The sequence below is a fragment of the Lissotriton vulgaris genome, chromosome 6 (assembly GCF_964263255.1).
Source record: "Lissotriton vulgaris chromosome 6, aLisVul1.2, whole genome shotgun sequence".
NCBI lineage: Eukaryota > Metazoa > Chordata > Amphibia > Caudata > Salamandridae > Lissotriton > Lissotriton vulgaris.
The window spans coordinates 634899659-634922973 of record NC_141694.1 but is presented as its reverse complement, the minus strand read 5'-3'; the positions used below and the strand labels follow the sequence as shown (position 1 = coordinate 634922973).

At 40.5% G+C, this 23315-nt stretch overlaps 1 protein-coding gene across 1 annotated transcript in view; it reads right to left on the bottom strand.

The window, feature by feature from the left end:
* The window catches only part of LOC147707802 (ephrin type-A receptor 7), a 190433-nt gene that overhangs the window by 5784 nt on the left and 161334 nt on the right, over nt 1–23315 (bottom strand). The window contains exon 6 of the mRNA XM_086925670.1: nt 1365–1489. Coding sequence (XP_086781796.1) covers nt 1365–1489 — 125 coding nt within the window. The remainder of the gene's footprint in view (nt 1–1364; nt 1490–23315) is intronic.

Sequence of the window (23315 nt, the reverse complement as noted above, 5' to 3'; positions counted from 1 at the left end):
AGGACGAGGGAAAATTAAATAAACACGACACCCTTGTTATGCCTCTGTTTTGGTTTATTGTACATTTAGACAGTATTTAGGCACATTTAGACAGTATTTAGGCACTGCCCCTGCTCCTCCCCTGTCCCGCCTCACCACCCCACGGAACTCCCTCCACAGGCCACTACTTCATTTAGAACATAATGAGATGTTTACTGCATTGCTAAACTGGTAACTTTATTTAAGTCACTTTTTCTCTATGGATGTTCTCTTATTACTAAAGAAGTAATTTCAAGAAAGACTTTGTATTATAACTTTAAGCTTAAACGTTTTGTGTTTTGGAAACTTTAACACAAAAATCTGCTTTTCTACAAACACTATTTTCTAGAATTTTGTCATTAAAAAGCTTGTGATAAGAGTTTAGAGACAAGTATACGTGCTTTACTGGTAATGGAACCACCAGAAGCTGAAAGGATTTATGGAACACATTATAAAAGCTAAATGAAGCTGAACCACCAAAGATGCCTGAACCTATCAGAGAAATATCACGAGCTACAAACCCATCCTAAAAAGACTCACTCCAAATCTCCTCTGGAGCACGGCCCAGACTTCCAAGGGATCAAGCGTTAGAATGGCATAAAACACCTTAACACAGTATGGGATGATATGAAGCAGTCTACTATGCATTGCGTGCTAAAGGTCTGATTCACAAAGATGGGTGCATGAGTAGGTTTGACTTTCTCTTGTAGTACTGACATACATGTGAATTTTAGCGGTCAGCCAGGAGTGCACCTTACTTACTCCTGGAATTCAAAAGTTCTCCAAGAGAAAGTCACAGCTAAACCTTTGTGAATCAGGCCTAAAGTGTCAGTCTGACATTCAGCTGCATAGATGTACTACTGAATATCAACATCAGCAATATTGCAATGCAAGATACAAGAATATGGAGGACAGAATCCTGAGAAACAAAATATCGAAAGGTAAGTGTATATAGGGAACTACAGATTTCCTCAATATTCAGCCCCACTGGTATTGTGGGTTGGATATTCAGGGTGCACACCGCTGAAGAAGGGCACAGTATGGTTACTAGCCACTGAAGTTAATCATTTTAGTAGAAGAGGACACGAGTGATGCTTATTCAGGCCCTCTGTAGTAGGCGTACTGAGGCCCATTTATGTTATTTCAAAATAATGTAGCAGTGATCCATACACATGAGGAAGAACAGCCATTAGACATCTGGGCAAATCATAGTAGGTGTCAAACCTAATTTCAGCATGTAGAGGTTATTGCAATGATCATGGCGCGAGGCTCCCATACAATTTGCGGGATGGTGGGGATAATGTGGCAGTCTCATAACTACTCATTTCAGATCCTGCCATACTTACTTTCTCATAATACTTGATTTCATATTCGGTGATGACTCCATTGGGATGTTCAGGCTCCTGCCAGGAAAGCTCGATGCGCCGCTGTAGAACTCTCTCCTTCATTACTCCGCTAACCTGCGAGGGAGCTGTGTGGACAGAATGGGACCATCAAGAGCGAGAAAACATGCACACCAGATGCCTCAAATCACACGTCACAAATGATCATCACCATCTAATAGCAATTTCAGTAATGAAACACAAAGCTGTTTGGTTTGGAGGGCTCAGTGCATACATCAACGAATATTCAAACCGAGGCCTTATAGGTGCCCCTGAACCAAATGACGACTGAACTGCAAAAAGCAGAAACAGGAAATGTTCATGTTTGTGAAAAAACATATTTGATAAGAGTCTCTAACTGATTGAGAAGGAGAGTATGAAATACAAATTCATCTAAGAAATTAGGCTTTCAAATTCAGGAGGAGCACATTTCGAATGAGGGCCGACTTGCCGTAGTGGGCAGCGGCGGCCTTAGGGATGTGCAAGCTGTGCACCTGCACAGGGCCATCAAACCCCAGGGGCCACCACGCCAATATATATCCTTAATAAAATAATCCTCTGAGGATGGATACAAATTGGCGTGGTGGCCCCTGGCAGGGATTTGGTGGCCTCCGGCTCGATTCCACTTCCAAACACCCTGACCGCCCCTCCCCCCCTTCACTGGCCTCCGCGCTCCGCCCTGCCCGGACCCCCTCTTCCTGGGTACCCTACCTACGCTCCCTGCCCAGGGCTGCCATGAGCCTAGAGCCGTCCCTGTAGTGGGCATCGGGTGCTTCCTCAGGAAGCTGGAAGGTTTGGGGCCGGTTTTGTTACTTGAGGCTGGTGTTGTTACTGGGGTCTGGTTTTGCAGTCTTGCAAAATACACCCTCCCCCGTAAAAAAAAAGCAGCAGTTTTTCACACTTGCATAACACTAACACCCCTCCCCACCAGAATTTTCAGGCCTGCTTTGGGTTCCCAGTCCAACCCTGTTTCCATAAGAAAAACAGTCCAAAAGACGTGCGACAATTACTTTTGACGTCTCTTTGTCCCATGACCGCCTCCTCAGATTCTCTCGCTACCACCTGCAAAAGTGCCCCTCATCTCTCCTATCATAAGACTTTGCTAAGCACAGCGCCCCCCTCCACAGGTCAGAGCTCAGTGCAGCTGAACTGAACAAACCCTCAAGAATATACGTGCAGGTTGCAATTTTCAAACTTTACTGGGGCGAAAGGTCATGCACATAGAACTAGGCAGGAGAGGTTAGCACAAGAACCGCTTTCCCTGTATTATGCATAAGTGGATGAGCAACGATCATTGTCATTCTTAATTGGGTGTGGAGAGGACAGATGTGTTTCTAATCTTGAGCTGGACATTGGTAACCTTCATCGACTCAAATGTGCTGCAATGTGGTTGCAATGTGTAGATCTTAGCTCCTCCAACAAAAGAAGCGAATAAAAATAGGTTCACGGCAGTTTAGCAATCCAAAGTGCAAATAAATATGCCTCATTAATATTAAATGCTCTTCGGACGAGATGAAAGGCGGCAGGGAGAGTATCTGAAAGGCCATCATGGTTGGCTCGTGTTGAGTTACAGACGCTCGTGTAATCTTAAACGGGGGCTGAAGGCTGGGAGGGAAACTGACAGGTGACCCCGGCGCACAGGAAGAATGCAAGAATGCCTCTCATATGCAGTCTCGCAGGCTGCTGCCTCAGAAGCCGCAGAATGCGCTGGCCTGCTACATCAATCGTCAGGAAAAAATATTAGTGCCAGTGGTCCAGAGCCAAGCGAGGGTGGCAGGCTTCAATGATGAAATGGTAAAAGCATTCCTGTTTCAGAAAGGCCCGCTGATGGACGCTGCTGCAGACTACATCATTGTTAGCGGCAATATGGGATTTCATTTGCTATGCGTGCACGCGCCAACCTTGCAATTTAACTGTATTTCATAATTTGTGAGGCAGAATCTGTAGGATGATGAGCAATAAACTAGATGCCTTTAAATGTAAGAGATGCCCGCCATGCAGAGCTACTTTTCTTCTTCTTTGTCTGAATTAAACAATGTGCAAGAAACATTTCTAAAATTATTTTCTTGTAAAGTTATGGACAAATGCGTTGTGCATAAATTAGCTTTACTAGCAATATCTTTGCCTAGCCTAAAGACACACGGGCTGAGCCACAAAAGCATTTCTGAGTTTGAAAAGCAGTACCACAGGAATACTCTTTTACATACTTTTGTGAATCAGCCCGAAACGCCCAACTCCCTACTGGTAAAAGTGCAAAGAGGATATGGTCCTTCTAGCTATACTAATTGTATATGTAGAATTCACGACTGTTCCAATTTTAATCTCATTTTAGACTTTTTGGTCCAATTATATAAGGCATGCAAAACTACATAGAAGAATAAAACAGGAGTACTCTTTTACGTACTCTCACATGCCTTTGTCAGTCAGTCCCATTTGCTTTGAATCACCTTATTTAAGGCTACGCTTACTTTTTTTTTTTATAGAAAACCATATAAGATACATAGTTTTAATTCAGATATACATCCTTTAAAATCCATCAATAACATCCAAAGGGATAATAAATAACACCAACTGATCAAAAAAACAACATGTCTGGTAATTAATAAGCAGGAGGATCTTAAAGAAACATTATTAAGCTGTAAAATAACAAGAACGCATGGGATCTCGAAACTTATGTCCACTGCCTCATCAAAAGACTGTTAAAATGACATAAAGTATACTATCCAGATTAAAGTGCCAAGTTCTAAGATTCATAAAAATAAGGACAGATTAGAGGGATGCAGCAGATTATATGCAAATTTTAGAGATCACGATTAATGGTATCTGGTTCTTCTCGCTTGCTTTTATCATTTGTATAAGGTCTTATTCTTCAAATGTCTACTAGCAAAATGTATCTATTTCAATAATTACTTGGAGCAGGATTTGTATACATTAACAGTGAGTACAAAGTGTTTGCCCCTTTACTTTGCCCCCCAAAAAATGTATAATCCCTAACTCAATGATCAGGCCTCAGCACCATTTCTTTGTGCTCCCCTTTAATCTGTGCACTGTTTCTCCACCCACCACCAATGGAAAGTGTTTCCCTTATCCTCCTACAAATGTATGCTCTCTTCTAGGTCAGACCAATTCAGAGCCCGTCTACTTTCAATTAGTGCATGAGATCTCTGACTCCATAATTCTACTTTACATCTTCCTTTCTTCGCCTCTTGTTCTGTCCCTATCCAACATATAAAAAAAAACGTTATTTCTACTTATTAGTGTATAACTTCTCCCTTCCATTAGTGCAGTTTCTTCCCACATTCAACACATTTAATAAAGTGTAGCTACTAGAGAACGGGGATTAGTTTGGGCCATCCTTCAAACCTGGATACAGGCCTTTCGTCCGTGCTCAGAAACGGTCAGTGGAGCAGCTACCACTTATCATCATCTGCTAAATACCAAGTAACACTAATTCTTGCACACTATTTTGGCCCATGCACCACTGTTTCCATCACAAAAGTCCACTTCTCCAATTAACCACAACGTTGTGTTTTTTAGGAACAATTCTAGGCCTCCTGCAGCAACCATGAAGAATACTACTAGCAAAGCACCAAATGCAGAGCGGATCAAGGATAATACTACTTATGGTTTAAAACGAGAAAAACAAAGCTAGTTCCCTACCTGTTATGACCACTGATCCTGAAAACTACAGGACACCAATAATAATGCTGCTGCTTGGCTAAATACCAACGCTTATCACTAAGGGACTGCAGGTATGACTCACTTTCTAATTTTTACATTAAACCGTTTTAATGTCCTGACATATTTGTCTGATCTTTAAACTGTATCACTTATTGCTGCCATCTGTTAGCAGGAATCAAGAGTAGATGTTTGTGGAATGCATATACAGTGACAGATTAATTAGGAAATGTTCAACTATTACAGCAGTTTCTTTCACATTTCAATTGTCTAATTTGTAAATGTTTACTGTTTTCTTTATTAACTCATTTGCCTGGTTCAATTCCTGAAAATTCATAAAGTATACACATTTCACCACCAAAAAATAATTCATTTGACTCTCCACTAAACCATTACATAACTGAATCTGATGCTATTGCCTACTATAAAGCCAGGCTTCAATAATTTCATATGTTGTGTTTTCAAAATGGTGCATATGCGTTGAAGGTCTCTTAGACTTCAAATATTTTTTACCACAGAAGTTACAACAGTCACAGAAAATATATCTTATTCTAATATTATTGTAAGATGTGCAACAAGCAATTGAAGAAGCTTACAACACAAAGATCGGGAAGTCACTTTCAATGAAGGTGGAGACTGCAACTATCTTTGAATCTTTAAGCTAGAAAAACAAGAACTTAAATATTTAAAAAATGTATTACTAGCTACCTTTTAAATTGCATTGATGAGTAAAGTGTTCACTGTTTGATCATATCACTATAACTTCATCCATATCTATGAGTCAGACAGTCCAGATACGAAATGCCAGAACTGATATAATCCTGTGCCCAATGCCGAGTGCCTTCCGTATCAAAGGTTTATACACACACTCCTTTACGGATGTTGACGAAAATAATGCAGATTTTATTTTAGCATTTAAAGATATTATCAAAGCCACAGTCTACCCCTTCATGTGCTTCAAGGATTGGTTTCCTCACATTAGCATGCTAAGGTTTCAGTATGTAGTGCTGCTATTCAGAAATTCTTTGAATTTAACATAGAATTTTCATGCCCACGCAGAGGAGTGCCACTATTTAATACTTCCCTTTATGCCATCTATAGCTGTGCATGGAGTAGTCATCTATGAATTGACTTTCATGATCCCATCTTAATTAAACTCACAAATAAATTGCAAGCCCAGGACCGCATCGCTCAAGCCAATACCAAGATCTTAGGTGCCAGCCATATGCATGCTACTCTTTACATGGCAACTAGCTAACTCTGGAAGCTTTTGAATTATAGATGGGGTAGTATTAAGTATCTTCAAACTCGTAGTCTGCAAAAACATGGTGCTGTCAGTGCACAGGTTTTCTTTAAAAACTGCTCATCATTAAGTGATTCAGAATATATTTGGAATGCCCCGGTTACTTACCGGTAATCTTCATTACTCCGAGTATAGTCTTCCTCGCCACATGAGTTCCCTCCCCCCCTCCCTGTCTGGCTATCGGCTTCATTGTTTGCTTGGTAGATCAGGCTGTTGGTTGGGCCGGTCCGCCTCTTATAGAGGTCAGGTGGGACTGGCCGGCCATGTTGGGAGGGGGTGGGAGGTGGTTTCTTTTTGCTTTTTCCTTTTGCTTTTGCTAAAGCTCACTATGTAAATCATGGGGCGAGGAAGACTTACGAGGAGGTAATAGTGTGTTTCTGCAGATAAAATCCAACTGTATGCCTCGTTGCATTTCAGCTATACACCTGAAGGTTTATGTTTGCGATAGTGCTGCGTAGTAGAAAGACTGACTATATTGTGTTTTTTTTTAGTAGTTTCGCCGCAGAATATGAAATAAAACAGTACTTCTAATTTCTCTAACTATATGAATCATAGATGAGCACTATTTCATAGAATTTCCATGAGATTCCTGTGTACTAAATGTGCAATATTTGCAAAGTAGAATTGGAAATGCAGATCTACTAATAATGAATAATTTAAAACTGTATTATGAGAAGATGATGTTATTTGTTCACAGACTCTGGCAAATTTGCCCTATTTACTCCCTGGTGCTGTCTGTAATTATGAGCAGTCCTCATTATGCCACTAAATAAATTACACAAACATTCTCCATGATCCTCAGTGTGCTCTCGGAAGCCCATTATTTCATGAAAGGCCCAGGCATTCATGGGTTTGCTTATTGAGATGACGCTCTATATAGGCCGTTAAGTTACATTTTATGATTCGCTGTCGATCATCAATCCAGCACATAATATCCTTTCTTCCCCTTCCCTAATATGCAAAAACATCCAAACAAATTTTGCCTCATCCAGAATTGCAGCTATGTAAGCTGTTCGGGGAGCATCCGGGTGATTGGCGGGCACTTGGGGGAACATTACACCAACTGTTCCAAAATGAAATACAATCTTGGAAAATATGAGAAAACTTTGTACAATACTTCCAGTTCAAAAGTAAGTTCTGTGAAATCTATGCTGATTCTGTCACATTTTTTGCAATTACACAATTAGGTTGATTGACTTTCAATGACATGATATTTCCATTGTATCTGTCGGCAAGTACAAGAATGTGTAACACAATGTTCTGTTTTCGTCTAATGTATCCAATCAAAATCACATTTGGCGATATGAAGAATCCATTCCTTCCTAGCTGTGATTGATAGCTGTCACTGTTAATACTGATTAGTGACACATGCTCCAGTGTTTAGCAACACTGTATTTCTACTCTCTATCCGGGTCCGTAGAAGGCAGGAAATTACGTTCACCTCCCTTATCCGCCCAACAGACTCTGACTAAACAAACAACTTCAAGGTGAGGGAACGTAACTAGTACATAATACTTAATGCACTATGATATGCTCTGATTAAAATATAATTGGAATGCTTTAATTTCACATTCACTTCAAAGATATTCCAGTTATTTCTAGTTTGCACTCTGTTTCATCCTCATTTATAGCTGAGTTTTCTTGAGAGCTTATACTCTGTTTTTAGCAATAATTTATAATTGGGAAGGTGAGGGGCACTTTTGCCTGGTGGAAGTGAGGGATTTTGAGGAGGCAGTCACGTAGTGTAGGGGCGCCAGAAATAATTTTTGCACCGGGCGTCACCAGCGCTAAAGCCGGCCCGGAGTGAATTTATTTTCGAAGCTTCAACTGTGGGTTATATGAAGATGCAACTCAATTGCGAATTGCTGTTTTGTTGTGAACAGAGAGTAACACAATGATCCTGTGTTTCTTATGCTCTGTAGGTATAAAGTAAATCTAGAACTGAAGGCATGTCAGGCCTCTTTATAGAGGTTTCTGTCCATCTGTTAGTTGTCCAATGTCAGACAAGCTCTAGCTCATTACAGGAGGTAATTAGTGAAAGGCAGGAAAAGGGCTTTTTTTCGGTGATGCTGATCAGGTAATAATGCAGATGAGGCATTGCATACCCACCATTGACAGTGCAAAAACACTGTCTATAGTTAGACCAGACTTTTAAAAATCTCTTTTCATGCCAGGGGTATTTACAATGACACCAACAGGTCATCTTTTTGGGGGACAGAATAAAGCCGCTTACAATCATTGGAGACTTTGCTGCCCATTGATCCAGGGAACTGTTGGGATGAAATTGACAGAACTATGGAAAGTGATCTGCTCTGCCCTTTTTTGCACCGACCTCAGTGGATTAGAATTACAGTGCATATCGCTCAGTATCCCTACTTTGGTAAATCACTACCTACTATGCAGGTCAATCCCATGAGAGCAGTGAATTGACTCTGAAGAGTTTGGAATGCATCTTGGTGTACTTGGTCATCCAAAGTAAGTTCTCCTCTGCACTTCTGAGAAACTAGTCTGTTGCCAAAAGTAATGAGTTAACTGTTGCTGTTATAGTCATCGATACTCTAACTCACAAGTAAAGCACAATCACCCCCTCACAGCATAAACGTTTCAGTCTTTTTGACTTGCATGTCTTCCAATGGACTAAAGACACAAACCTGGTATAGTAATATTTCCAATGACTATAACTGGTGAATCATATCATGAAAAAACCTTTCAGGTCTGATTAATTCTTATTTCCCTATAAACCTCTTCTCACTTTCTGAAGAGCATGGGAGTCTGATCATATTTGAAGAAGTTCAGTTAGAAGCTCATTAAAAAAAAAGTAAATCAGAGTGTAAAACAGTAATCAATGTAAGACTGAACTAACTTCTACTGCAAATATTCAAATTGAAGAGCAACATGTAAGGGTAAACATATCCCTGGGTGAGAATTTCAAGAAATGCTCAATGGTTTCACAGTCATAAAAGTGAGATGAATCACGCAATCACAAAACTACCTAATTGTTTGAAAATGTTTACTTTTTCAACATTGGCCCTTCTATTCTATTTATTTATTTCAGTGCTTTGTCCTAACATGCTGCCTCATGGCTCTTTCAGAGTGCTCTGTAATGCTATACACATGCAGCAATACAACAAATTGATAAGGAACCCATGGAATTCAGAGACCTTCAAAACGAATGTCTACTCCACATGAGGCAATGATTTTATCTTTCTGCTTCTTGTCTGCTTCTGGTTTTACATTAAGAATTTCTAAATTGCAACCTCTAGACTTTGTTTACAAACCTTTGCCAGAGATTGACCATTTTAAAAACGGGATTTTAACCCCTACTCGCATCTCACATTTCCAAACCTGAACATTCTTCAACCAATAACGATTTAGAAGGCACTGCACTGAATGCCCATCAGAACATTTACCTTAGATGCGTTGGGTGGAAACAGTGACCACTGGTAAACCTTCTGTGATAGCAGACAAGACTGATGAGGTCAGCATATGTTAACCATATGAGGCACACACTGTATAAAATTTCTGCACCAGCACTAACTGTCCTGGATCCCAGAATCACTCTCCCTTATCTTGGATATTTAATGTGACATCACACTACATCCAGGTCCTTTTTGACTTTCTCCAAGACACATAATTTCTCCTTTGAGGTTTATGGGAGGCTGATATTGTAGCAGCAAAAAAAACATTAAAGGCCTTGCTATGAGCAAGCAGATATGTTACACAGTACCTTAAAAGGCTACTTTTGTTATATGCATTTCACCAGCCTGGCACGAGAATGACCAAAGGCTGCAATTTTTCGCATCTCCCAATAAAAACTTTATACATGATAACCACTGCATTCATGGGCTGAGCTGCTTTGTCAATAGCCTTTAACCCTCGATTCCCAAACTCCTCCCCACAACAGGAAATGCACCTCACCTAGGTGTTTGTTCTGTCATGCAAAACGCCAAGAAATGGGGCAGAGGTGTGACAAAGCAAGGGATGGACCTCAAGTGCAATAGATGTTCATATGCAACTTGCAACTTATTTATTCATGATGTTTTTATTTAGGTGTTTCACTCTTGTTCACCAAAGTCTGTCTGGCAGAAGAAAAGAGTGACAAGAGACAAAAATAGACACAGCAGAAAACAAGGCTCATCTATACTTGCAGTGTCACAGGTGTAAACCTTTTTTAAAAAAATATATTAAACGAATGGGCATCTGTACGTGGCCAGGATCAGAGACCTGCTGAGGTATTGTGTGAACCTCTCACGTGCCTGACAGCAGTGAATTCGTGCTGGTTCCAAATTACTGTCGACTGACGTTGGACGTACACTCTACCTACTCTGCTCCACATTTGACCAATTGCAAAGGAAATAAGAAGAGCTTCTTTCAGGTATGGCCCTCTAACAGTGGGATCACGAGCCAGCCAGATCTTGACCCAATATTACCCACTTAGACTGGAGTTAGCGATACCAGGAGCTTCAGTAGCTCAGAAGGGGCAAAATATTGTCATCTTTAGTTTTCTTTTAATAACATTTGAGGTTGGGTTTGTATGCACCCAACTCCACATATTTTTTAATGGATAGTCCCTGGAAGGCTTCAGCTACTCTAAGCAGCTGGAGTCCCCAGGAGAAACCTGGCAACTTTTAGTCCCGATGGGGCTGGTAACTTGTTTTGCATTGGAAATTTACCAGCCCTATCCGCATAAGGAGGGACTTGAGGCATTAAGCGGAAAAATACAATTGTGTTAGAAAGGTATGTCTAACGGCAAGCACATAACCTTTCAGCATATTTTGCACTTTCTACGAAAAACTGTTTTCATGATTCCATAAACATGTTATTTCCACAGCCCCCTCCTTTATTAGCATGTGATAAAAGGGAACAAATCTTATATTAAACTAATTGGTATTTTTACTCTTCCTACAGTTTGCTACACTTCAGAAGACCACTGCAATGGCAAACTTTTGAATTATTTTCATGTTCAGTCTAAATGTATCTAGCCATTTCATGAAACTATTTATTATGGGAAGGTTGTAGGCACTAGAGATGAAACTAATTCAAAACTTAATATGGAAAAAATGAAACATGTGACATACAGATCTTCTCGTCCTTTTGAAATACTAGCCTAACTTTGTTCTTCAGTTCGGCAATAACACAAAACATTCGCTTTAGTGACTGGAAATGCGATGAAAATGATATCAATCTAAACAGTAATTATTTCTCAAAACAGACAGGATGCATGGCTGGTCTGTTAATTACATGGAGAAATTGTTTCAATATTTAAAAACAAATGTTTGCACATATACACACACATGTCTACAAGAAGGTGGCAGTGGGCACAATACTAAGCATTATCTTCGTCTGAACGAAGGTGTGTGTTTTTTAATCATAATAAAAAACCTCCTGATACGTTTTTCAAAATTAAGAATTGTTTAGTTTCCTAAGAGTATTACTCTTCCTAGAGAAAAGTGTAGTCTGTATGAGAGGTTGATTCTAAACAATGGAGATATATAAATTCTAACACATGCTCTATTAGAAAACAAGGATTGTAAAATTACCTGTCAACACATAAGCTACAACAAAGGCTCTCATACGCTTGACTTATGTGGATCCCACTGAATCACTACTGGAAGCCAAGGTACCCAACTAAGCTACGACTATGTTTCAAACCTCGTAGCAATACACAAAAACAGGGAACGAAGTATACTGCAAGTTAATACACAAGTTACTGAATATTTTTTTTAATTCACAAACAAAAAGCAGCAAAAGTCGAAAACGTAGTTTTAATTGGAAGGTTGGATTTTTGTAATACTTAATTTTGCTTTCTAACAGGCACAGTGATGTACTAGAATCTGGCGTATCACTTTGTCTTTTTTTGCTTCAAATATACGCTCTCTTTTTGTCTGTGCCTACCAGGGTTGTTTCAATTAATCCATCAATCATCCATACTGGATTCCATTTGCTGTACCTGCACTGCTCCCACAAATCAAGATACGAACTTAAATTGTAACTTCCAATTTCAAATTCCTTTGCACTTAAAGTGTTTTAAAACTTACATTTTTAATGTTGGCTTTTATGTGCAAGTACTTTATTAATCTGTTCACAATATTTAATTTTACAACCAGTAGTGAGCCCCCTGAGTAGGCGTTGCAGACCTCCAGGGATCCACTGGTTAAGAACCACTGTTCTGTTTTGAAAAAGGCACAATATACTGTTTGTCATCATCCCAATGAAACATACAATGGGAACTACAGGAGGATTAGCAGCTCAATTGAGACGAGAGAGTTAATTAAAGTAAAGTCACTTTGACATGACGAATTTATGACCTAGAGACAGCTTTACCTGTCTTGCCCGTCTCATATAATCGACACGCATTGGCAAAGACAACTGGACTGACATTGGCTGCCAGCCTTTTGGTTTTGTCAATGCTTGTGTTGCTATGTCATGTAGTTCTATAAAACGTTATTATTGGGTAAGCAGGTTGTCCCTCACCATAATTTAAACATATACATTGACTAAAAGCTTAACTCTATTTTTGCCCTCATAAAGTATGCATTTCTGTAGTAGTTCCGGGCACTGAAAGGAATTACAATGTGTGTGGATGTGCTCCTAGTGAACGAGTAGAATGCCATCACTCACAGTAAAGTTATCCAATGGCTGAAGTGGTCTGACCCATTGCCTTATGCTAAACTAGCAGCCCCCCCCCCTGGCGTTGCCCGGGGCAGAAGGGGGCTGGGGGCAGCATCGCAGCAGGAGAGGCGCAGCAGAGGGGCCAGGAGCAGCAGAGCATACTTACAGTGCTTCCTTGCTCCGGTTTTGTTGCTCCTGGCCGCTTCTGCCCACGCTTGTGTCCGCTGTTTCCCCCGATGTCCCGACTTTGAGGAAAAGGCTTCCGAGCACTTATGGCCCCCGCCCGTCCCTCGGTGCGCACACGCAGCTCTTGTCCGCTGTTTCCCCCGACGTTCCGACTTTGAGTAAAAGGCTTGCGAGCACTCGTGGCCCCCGCCCGTCCCTCCGCCCGTCCCTCGGTGAGCACCCGCGGCTGCTTCACTTACCTCAGCCGCCGCTCCTCCCCGCGCTGCTGAGTTTACTGCTCCACTGCTCCTCTGCTTCTCGCAGCTCCTCACCGCTTGCTCGCCGCTCTTCCCCGCCTGTCCGCAGCGCCTCCCCGCGCTCATGTCTGCCGCTCTTCCTCCTGCTCCTGAACGCCGCTCCTCCCGCGCTCCCGATGTCATCACGCATGTCGCGGCCGGCGCTACTTGCAAGGGACTACTTTTTTTTTATTCCTAAATTTTTTAAAGAACGTATATTTTTTATTTTTATATAGCCTATGTCCTTCTGCTTGCCCTGAGGTTTTCAAAGATGTCTTGGGTGTTTGGATTGGTGGTGTACTTTTCGAGTTTACCTGGCTCAAAGGACACAGTTCTCTCTTTATAATATTAGTATAGATGGGTGGAAGAAATATGTGACTGGCGCAACAACTGACTAATGAGGTGCTGGTTAACGCCGGACCATGGAATCAAAACATACAATACAAACATAGAGGGCCTTTTGATCAGCCCTGTTCATACACTAATCAGTCCAACGGATATTCATATTTTGCTTATGCCCCTTACAGAATAAGTAATTCTGTCAGCTCAGTCTTGCACTGAGACTAATGGCATTTGTCTTAATCGCATGTCCTCATTCACCTAAAAAGACGTGTGCTCTTGAGTGTTTAAAGAATGTCTTCAGGTTACAGTAATTCAAAGCATCTGTATTGTGACCTTTGAATTTAAACCAAGTAAAAATAATCATATGACTTGCACAGATGACATCCACATATTTACATTTTCGGGAATTATGAATAATATGTTTATGCATACGTTATGGCTTTTCCAGGTTTTAACCTGATATATGCCTGGAATAAGCCATGCAATTTGCACTTAGTGAGTTTAATTAGCATTTCAGTCCTTCAAAGTAGGCCTTTAGAAACAAAGTGCACATTGACGAGGACCTCAAAGTAAAAAAACAAAAACAGACAGGACTAACCATCAGTGCTTTCTCGTAGGTTATTAGTAGTATTATTGCACAACACTACGAAAGAAACACCTCTTTTTTGGTCTGGCTTGACAGGGGACCTATCTGAAAGATGAATTGCTACAGGTTCTTTAAAAATATACAGAGGTTGGGCTTTGGTCCCCCCCCCCCAAAGGAGTAGTAATTGTAGCTCATTCTAGTCACTATTGCTGTGCAATTCATCCTTTCAGGAAGTGATTTCACAGGGATGCACCATGGACCATTTCACATTTGTAAGTACATTCAATCATTAAACTGTATGTCTCACTCACATTTTTATTTTCTATTTGTATTCTATGAAAAAAGGCAATCTTTGTTTGCTACTTTTTTCCCAGAAATAGCACAGATAAGAGGGGAGGCTTTAGGTTGATAAACATTGTTTGTACATGCCTGTGGTTACATGCATTGGTACACTAAAGCTAGACCTATAGTCTTTGACAATGTTTGAACAAGCAGCATCTCATACAAAATCTCTCTAGGTTCTAGAGGCTGTATCAGCAGATGTCAGTGTCAAAAATAAGTTATTGCATACTTTTTGACTGTGATTGAAGCAGAAGCTTAAACAGCAGAGAATGCGGTGGGAGGGGGTATTAAAAAATAAAAGAACTAGACTAGAAAAAACTTGCTGCGTCTCTCCTTTGTAGTCCCTTGCTCGGCCTGAACAGGAAGCACACCCAGGCTCCCAGTAAGCCAATAACAGCACTGCCTCAGCAGCACTGTGATTTGCCTGCGCACCGTGGTTCGGTGCTCCCTTCGCTGACTGCGAGCCAGGGCATGTTCTCCACGCAGGCTATAATGAGGCCTGCATTGAGAACATGCAAAGTGCGCATTACTCCTTGGTTGGCCCGCTGGTCAAACAGTCATTGCACACTTTGGAAGGTGCTACCACTCCTCCTCTGCGCTGCTCCGTGAGCCGAGCAGCCCAGCAAAGCTGCCGTAGTATGACAAAATAAAATGATAATACTGCGATTTATTATCATTTTATTTTCTATTTTTTCACAGCTACAAATAAATGGGGCAACACCCCTCCGCCTTAGCGGAGGAGCCGCCACTGGGTTAGGGAAAGAAATTGACTCATTTATATACCACCCTTGAATGATTAGCTTCAGAGATATGAAAAAGTTAATCTCCTTGAAAACGTCTTGAATTGCCACATAACACCTGACATGGATTATTACACGATTTACAAGGTACTGCTCCTTCAAAATTATTAAAAGGAATCCTGGGGAAGTTAAATGAAATCTGTTTTGAAAGTCCCCTAGTTGTATGTAGACATTGATATTAAGGCATGTTTCTTTCTCAACACACTGTGGTAAATATCAGACTACAAATATACTATGGCCAAAATATCGACTACAAAAATTTAATGAAGGTAAGTATTTGCAGGTAAGTATAGATTTACCATACTTATCTCCTATATTCCTAACTCCTCATCTGTGTACTTTGTAGAGAACCTCCTCAAGATGAGGTTTAACTCCATACTTACCAATATATACTCACATTCACAATATTTTCGGAGCTCATATCCAGGCTACACAAGTCTTGTAGCATGACATTTTTTAGCTCGATATTCCGACAGATAAAACCCTCGCTGCACTACTCGGTGTTTCTTGCTGTGCAGTTTGCGCCTTGCTTGAAGCTCTATGTCTCCCTTTGAATGAAATATTCAGCTTGTACCTAGTGGCAAGTTACTCCATTAAAATATTGTGACAAATCATGACCAATTCAGATGCTAAGAAAAGGGCAAGGGCAGCGAGACAGCCTGACTGACTGTGAGAGACTGCACGTGTCTAGTTCTTTTAGACCACGCTCCATTCCCAGGGCCACAAATGGTGCGATATCTGTTATGTTCCCTTACACTGCCTTTAGTCATGATTCAATTATTGTACCATATTTTTCGAAATAAAAAATACTCGACAATTGCTGCTGGAATAAAACCAGGAGTGAAGCAGAGTACAGCAGTTTGTAAATGACTCCCAAAGGCACCAGCATATTGTTTCCCCTGGTGGACTCCTCATTTAGTCTCAGTTTTTTCTCCTCAACTATTCATCTCCTGTGACAAGTGTCAATTACGAGCAGAAGATTTATGGGATGCGATAGACAAACCAGAATTTACAAATCATTTCCTGTGGAAGCGGACAGGTGTAATGACCGAGAGAGCTGGCTGTAATTGAATCGCTTGCTGCGATCTACTCTGTCACAGGAAGATGTCAAATTCAAGGCTGCTCTATGTGAAATTTGTTTTTTCTTTTCAATCACACAAACCCATTTTGCTATGTTCCTGCTAATGTAATTCAACTTAAACTTGTCTGCAAACAAGAGTAATATCTTCAGCAGACAGCAATAAGTATCACCTGGGGTTTAATGGTCTGCGTTTTGCCTTGGTTATTAGATAGAGCAACACATAATTGAAGGTTCTTTGGTATTAAAATGGGACGTTCAGTTTGAGATGAGACCAAAACATTTTTGGTCCTCAACACCATTGCAACAATTGCTGTGTAATAGAAAGGGAGCTCATGGAGTACTATGATAAATATTTCTGAAACAAATTTTGATTCCTCAATGACATTTCGTCCATGAATAATATCTACAAATGTACAAAGAACTATGTACTCATAAATTGGAACTGAAACAAAACAAAAAAAAATACTTGCATTTGATCGAATGACTTAAAACTTTAACTAAATATAGCACCAGTGCCTATCAGAATGTTGAAAAGCACATTAAAGCCTTTTCACTTGCAGTGGCGGCTCCTCCAATATGACGGAGCGGCGCCTCACTGCTTTTAAGCAGTGTAAAGTAAAGGAAATATAAAATGATAATAACTTTGAGTTATTATCATTTTATGTTTCCATGCTGCTTTTCGGACGGCGGGAGGGCGGGGCTGCTCTGCTCCCGGAGCAGGGCAGGGGAGGAGTGGTTGGTCCACTCCTATGTGCAAATGACTGTTTGGTCTGTCCTATCGGGCCGCCCAAAACAGTCATGCACACTTTCCCTGTACCCCATGCAGGCTGCATTACAGCCTGCATGGAGAACATGTCCAGGACCCTATTCCCTGGCTGAGCATCGAACTAGGACGCTCAGACCAATCACAACGCTGCATTGCAGCGTTGTGATTGGTCAGTGGAGCATGGGTGCTTAACCAATTGCAATACTGCAATGCAGCGTTGTGATTGGTCAGGGGAGCCTGGCTGTGCTTCCTGTTCCTTGAGTCCGATGAGGAGAGCAGGTACAGAGATGCGGGACACAGCTGCGACGGAAGTGTTTATTTTTTATTTTTTACATTGCATGCCCCCACAACGCCACCAACGAGTCATGCCGTCCACCACTGTCCACTAGTGAGAAATTATATACCATACCTTGATGCCGTACAATTTTCACGCTGGGCATATGTAATAAAGTGTCAAAAACAACAAATGAGTTAAAAGAAAATCTAGGGAGATCATAACTTTCTTACTGATTAGCCTATGTTGTCAGGTGAAACCTTCAAATACCAAATTGAACACAACTGTCATCACAAGAAGAAGTCTCTGCTGCCATTAACCTATCGCAATTGCAATGACAAGACTTCTAACACTTGAGTTTATGCTTTTAAAAAAGACAAGATGAAGAAAGCAATAAACACAAAACTCCACTTTTACAGGTAATGTTTGGGTGGAATCAGAAAGGATGGAGCAACAGCAGCAAATTAAAAGGAATGTGCATGGTTCAAGCCGGTGGGCTTAGTTTAGGCACGCCTTTCTTATGTGATTTTTGCTTTTTCAATGGAGTTATAAACAGGCAAATAGTGCTCTGATGTTTGTGTTCTACATACAAAGATAACTGGCGGTCTAAGAATTGCAGGCACATGGTGAGGAGTATATCTTCTCCTTATTCTTGCTTCTCTTCATCTATCCAATTAGAAAATCGATAAGTTGTTTCAGAATTCAATGAGGAAGGAATGAGAAGGGATATAAGAAGAGCGAGCTAAACCTATTGTCAAGTAAGATCTATGAAAGGTATGGGTACACAAGGGGGTAAAATCTTCAGGTCTGCCAAGAAACGTTTCTCTAGAAACTCATATAGGTGAGGCAGGATAGCCACACACGCAGACTCATACATACTCACACATCTACATGCACACTCACCTACACCCATAGGTTCACAACCATGCACACATACACCCACCATTCACAAGCACATACACACACCCCTTCTCACAGGCACGCACAATACACATACATTCATACATGCACACAAACATACACATGTATGCAGCAAGCATTAAAACATTTTCTTTTTTTAAAAATGTACCCAGGCTGAACTGGTGATCTCCGTGGTAGGAGTGAAGCTTCTGAGGTTCCTAGTGGGTTGGGACTGTCACCTCTTCTCAATGGCTGACCCTTTGGTCAGCCTTTACAGGGAGAGGGAAGTCACTTACTAGTCACAGAGTGGGATGGGAACAGTGAGAGTTGCTAACTCCACCCCACTCTGTGACGATGTGTCACTCATTGACACTTACCCTTGGCACTTCAGAGCTTAAAACATTGGTTCTCAGATCCACGTACATCTGTGACATGCCCCTTCATCATGAGGGGCAGAACCTCGAGGCACAGAGAAGGTCATGCCCACAGGGCTGTGAAATCCTCAGCCCGGCAAAATTTAGCTAAGGCAGCCAGGCGCCTGTGCATTTAATGCATGTATAGCACTTGGCTGGCTGACTTGAACATACTGAGCGTCTATCGGCCTGACAGACCCTTTTAATGTATGCAAAATGTGGCGAGGCAGGGCCCCTCCCCCTTAAAGACGGGCCAAGCCTGTAGAGAGTACTTGAATCAAGGTGATGATTCAGTGGCAGTTGACCCCAAAGGAACAAAGAATGAAACGCATGTTTCCAGACAGTTTCTGGAGCATCTGAGAAGCCACATGTGACACCTAGATCTAGACACCCCAATGTTACGGCTGAACCATGATTGCAAAAGATCCAGGTAACAGAACAGATGGCTCTCTCTTTCACAAATCTATTTATGTTTTTGTCTTGAGAAAATGGAGGAAGCTTAACAAAATATTAGTTCCAAGTTACATGACAAAGCATCTCCCTCTCTGGGCCAAGGAAGCACACCTTACAGCAGTGCATCACTTTAATTATTTATCATCCAGTTTAGTGTGAAGACCTCTGGTGTTTGCAAATGATGCAATCTTGAAGGGCACTGTTCACAAGTGGTGATGAAGCAGACCTTATTAACATATATTGAGGTTAACATCTCTTCTACCATGCAGTTAAAACTATTAATCACATTGGGAGTACATTAGGACTGCTTGGCAATATTGAATTCCATGGAAAAACAGGTGCAATTCCAATCAACTACGGCCATTGACAGGTTGAAAGGTATGGCTTTGGAATTTGGATAATCTGTAGCTATTAAACAAGACTGGTACAATTCAGAAGAACACAGCACTGAAGCATTCAATTTTGGGAGCTGAGCTACTCAGGGAATAACTGGAAGAGACATTTATTGATTATTAAATGCAAATATGAAGGATAATATTACATCATGCACTATCACAACAGAAATATCAAGCATTAATCATAGCCCATGGGATGCTGTTTGTCACTTATTAGACTATGGTTGGGGCTTCCCCTAATGCAGTAAATGAATTGTAAGCTCCAACATTAACGATTCTATAATATATCAGTCCAAATAGGCCTGGGATGGGAAAGAATCGAGATTAGGGGGCAACTTCACTGATTTGGAGAGGCATGTTATGAGTCAAATATGGATCAGTGTGTATCGCAGGTTGTTCAAGAAATTAACAAAACAGAATTTACATTTATTCTTGCAGAGGGATACATAATCTGGTCTCTTAGGCCTACATATCCAGCCAATAATATGAAGTTTAGTAACATAGTTCACAAATGCCTCCTTAAGACTGCATTAGGCCCAGTTCTATCAGCAGAAAGGGATAGTTTAGTCTGTTTCATCCACTGCCCTAAGCCTAAGGAAATAGGGAGCTATTGGGTATACTAGTGATGTATAGCAATGTATAGATACGGCACTGAACGATGAAGATGTGCAAGTGTATCATATCATTAGTGAAACTGGGAAATTAAAAAAAAAATACGTCCAATGCATCATTTTTGGCACTAGGGTATGAGGTTTTCCCTTCAGAAAGTTCTAAATCAGTTCACAGATGTGCAGTTTATCCTTCTTCTGCCTTACTAAGAGCCTAGCACCAGCAGCAACTGTGTTTCACCAGAATGGGCTCACTGTCTACCTTCTGCATTTAGGCTAGTGATGCAATAAGAAAACTCTTATCTGGCCCCAACACAGGAGCTAAATTTCATGCACAAGCACTGCCAAGGCTAATTTTCGTATGGCCCTGCATATTCTGTTCCATATTAAGAAATTGCACCGAGGCTCAGGATCTTATTAAAATGCTCTTTTGCAGTAAGTGATGGTGAATCTATTTCTAATGCAATGGGCTTGTCTGCACTTCTATTTAGAGGGTCTTCTCACCAACTTCACTGGACTCCCAGAGTGCAGTCTCACCCGAAGTTACAGACACTTTTCCATGTTGGCAAAAGTAGTTCATTTGGTTAGTTATTCACTATCTATTAAGGCATAATGACAACAGAAACTTGCTGCTAAACTCTACGGCATTGTTCTCCAACAACCAGAGACCCGCTGTGGAGAGTATGAGCATGTCTGCAATACCTGCGGATCAGGGAACACATTCTACCGCCCCACTCAAAGTCAGAGATCAATAATGATGTTAAAATGGTCGACAATTCACTGATACTAAATGTTTGTCCTGTTTCATGCAAAAAAATGACATTATTATTCTTAGGTATAGGACTATGATTTTTGTACAGTTAGGTGTTTTGGGATTTCTCACAAATATCGTTCCTTCAACTTGAAAACCTATGAAAATCATAGTTTCCCACGCATAGGCCAACCTGAAGACCAGCATATTGTTGGGCAGCAGAAAATTCACTAGTTTACAGCTGATCTTATGGTGCAACTGCTCCTTAACATTTGTTTCCTACTAATAAACAAGCAAAATATTTTTCTATGTGGAGAAATTCCTTCCTCTAGCACATGCAATTTGCAAACTTATTCCATCATTAACTACCATTAATTGTGTGGACAAGGGGACTAAAAGCCACTGAAAAGATTTGTGACTGCCATAAAGGTGTGTGTGTGTGTATATATATATATATATATATATATATATATATATATATATATATATATATATATATATATATATATATCTCAATGGCAACTCTACGCCCTTATCCTGGGGAAACATGCATCTCCGCCTCTAACATACACTTACAACAAAGAACAATCCTTCGTGCTGGCATACTTTCCACAGTTGTGCAGGATTAAGGGTAAGAAACATCCTAAAATTCTTCACTCTTAATCTAAACAGTCACTCAACATTTTGGTTGCCGTATGTGCATACTGATAAACAGGTTCTGTCTAAATGCAAAGTTCTCAATTAACAGAGCATTATAGCATAGAAATAGTTAACAACAAGCAAATATTTATTGCTTTCCTCACTGATTAGTGCTCCGCTAAATCAAATGTCTGCACTTCTAAACACTTCAACAAATATTATGGGGTAGCCTGGGTATTTGCAATAGCAGTCTATGAAAACAAAATATTTGCATTATTATTTATTTTTAGAAAAATTATTTGTAGCAGGAGCTAAAAATAATATATGGTACAAGTTAATTACAGCAAAATGGTTGCATAATACAATGATAAAATGAGTTTTCAGACTAATAAAAAGTAAAATAACTTGTGTAGTACTTGGCGCTTCAAGACACACTTTTTCAGTTTGTTAGCGCTAAAAATAACAGGTGCTACTATTACCGAATTTACTGGTATTCAATTTCTCCACCACAGAAAGATGGAATTCTGTGTGATTCTTACTTGGATTCAAATGTATGACCTTCAGAACAGTGCATGTTTCAGCAGGGAATGTTCAATTTACTGAGCCATCCTGATTGCATAAACAGAGACATTTGACACATCTGTCTTTACAGGAGGGTAACATTGGGGAGGCCTCAGAGCCTGATGGGAGGGTCGGTGGCAGCTGCTCTCTTTAGAATGTGAACTAATTCGCTAACTTGCTCATCTGAATATGTGTAAGGCAAATAGCATTCACAGGCTGAACCTATTTCTATAAATATTGTCACAAGGTCTATCACATTTTTTAATTATCATCCACTTTCATTTCTCACAGTGATGCCATAACTTACTATAGCTACGTGTACTTTCCATATTGGCTTTTTTATGAAGGTTAATTTATTTTCTAAGCATACCCAATCAAACACTGTGGTGAAATATATGAGAAAATGCCATGAGCAGGGATTGAATTCAATTTTCTGTTTACTGGTTAGCACTCCTATTAGCATAGAGGCAGCAGTGAAATGTCGATTTGCTATGCAATTTCATTTCTTTTTAAATGCATGAGATGTGGAGCATTTCCATGGCATTAAAAAATGTAATTATTGCAATCGATCATATTTCAAGTTGCATGATTAATGCCATTAGTCAGTCAATTTTAACAACCAGATTAACCCCCTTTGTGAAATTCGTTCAGGATCGGTCTTTGGGAACATTCTTTTCGCCTTCCTCCGTCCAAAACAATTGAAAGAACATGAGCAATTTACTAACATCAGCATACTAGAAAAGCCAAGGCATATTCAAATTTTTGTGTACAAAGTTTAGAAAACTGTAATATATCACCCCATTTGTACTTTTTCACATCTACACCAAATCCATGTTAAATCTTAACATGCACCTTATTATAATTGCTCTTTAGCTTAGTATTTCGAATGTATTAATAAGTCAAAAGAAGGTTGAGCGGAATTGCTGCTACGGTGCTAGCAGCTGCACCTT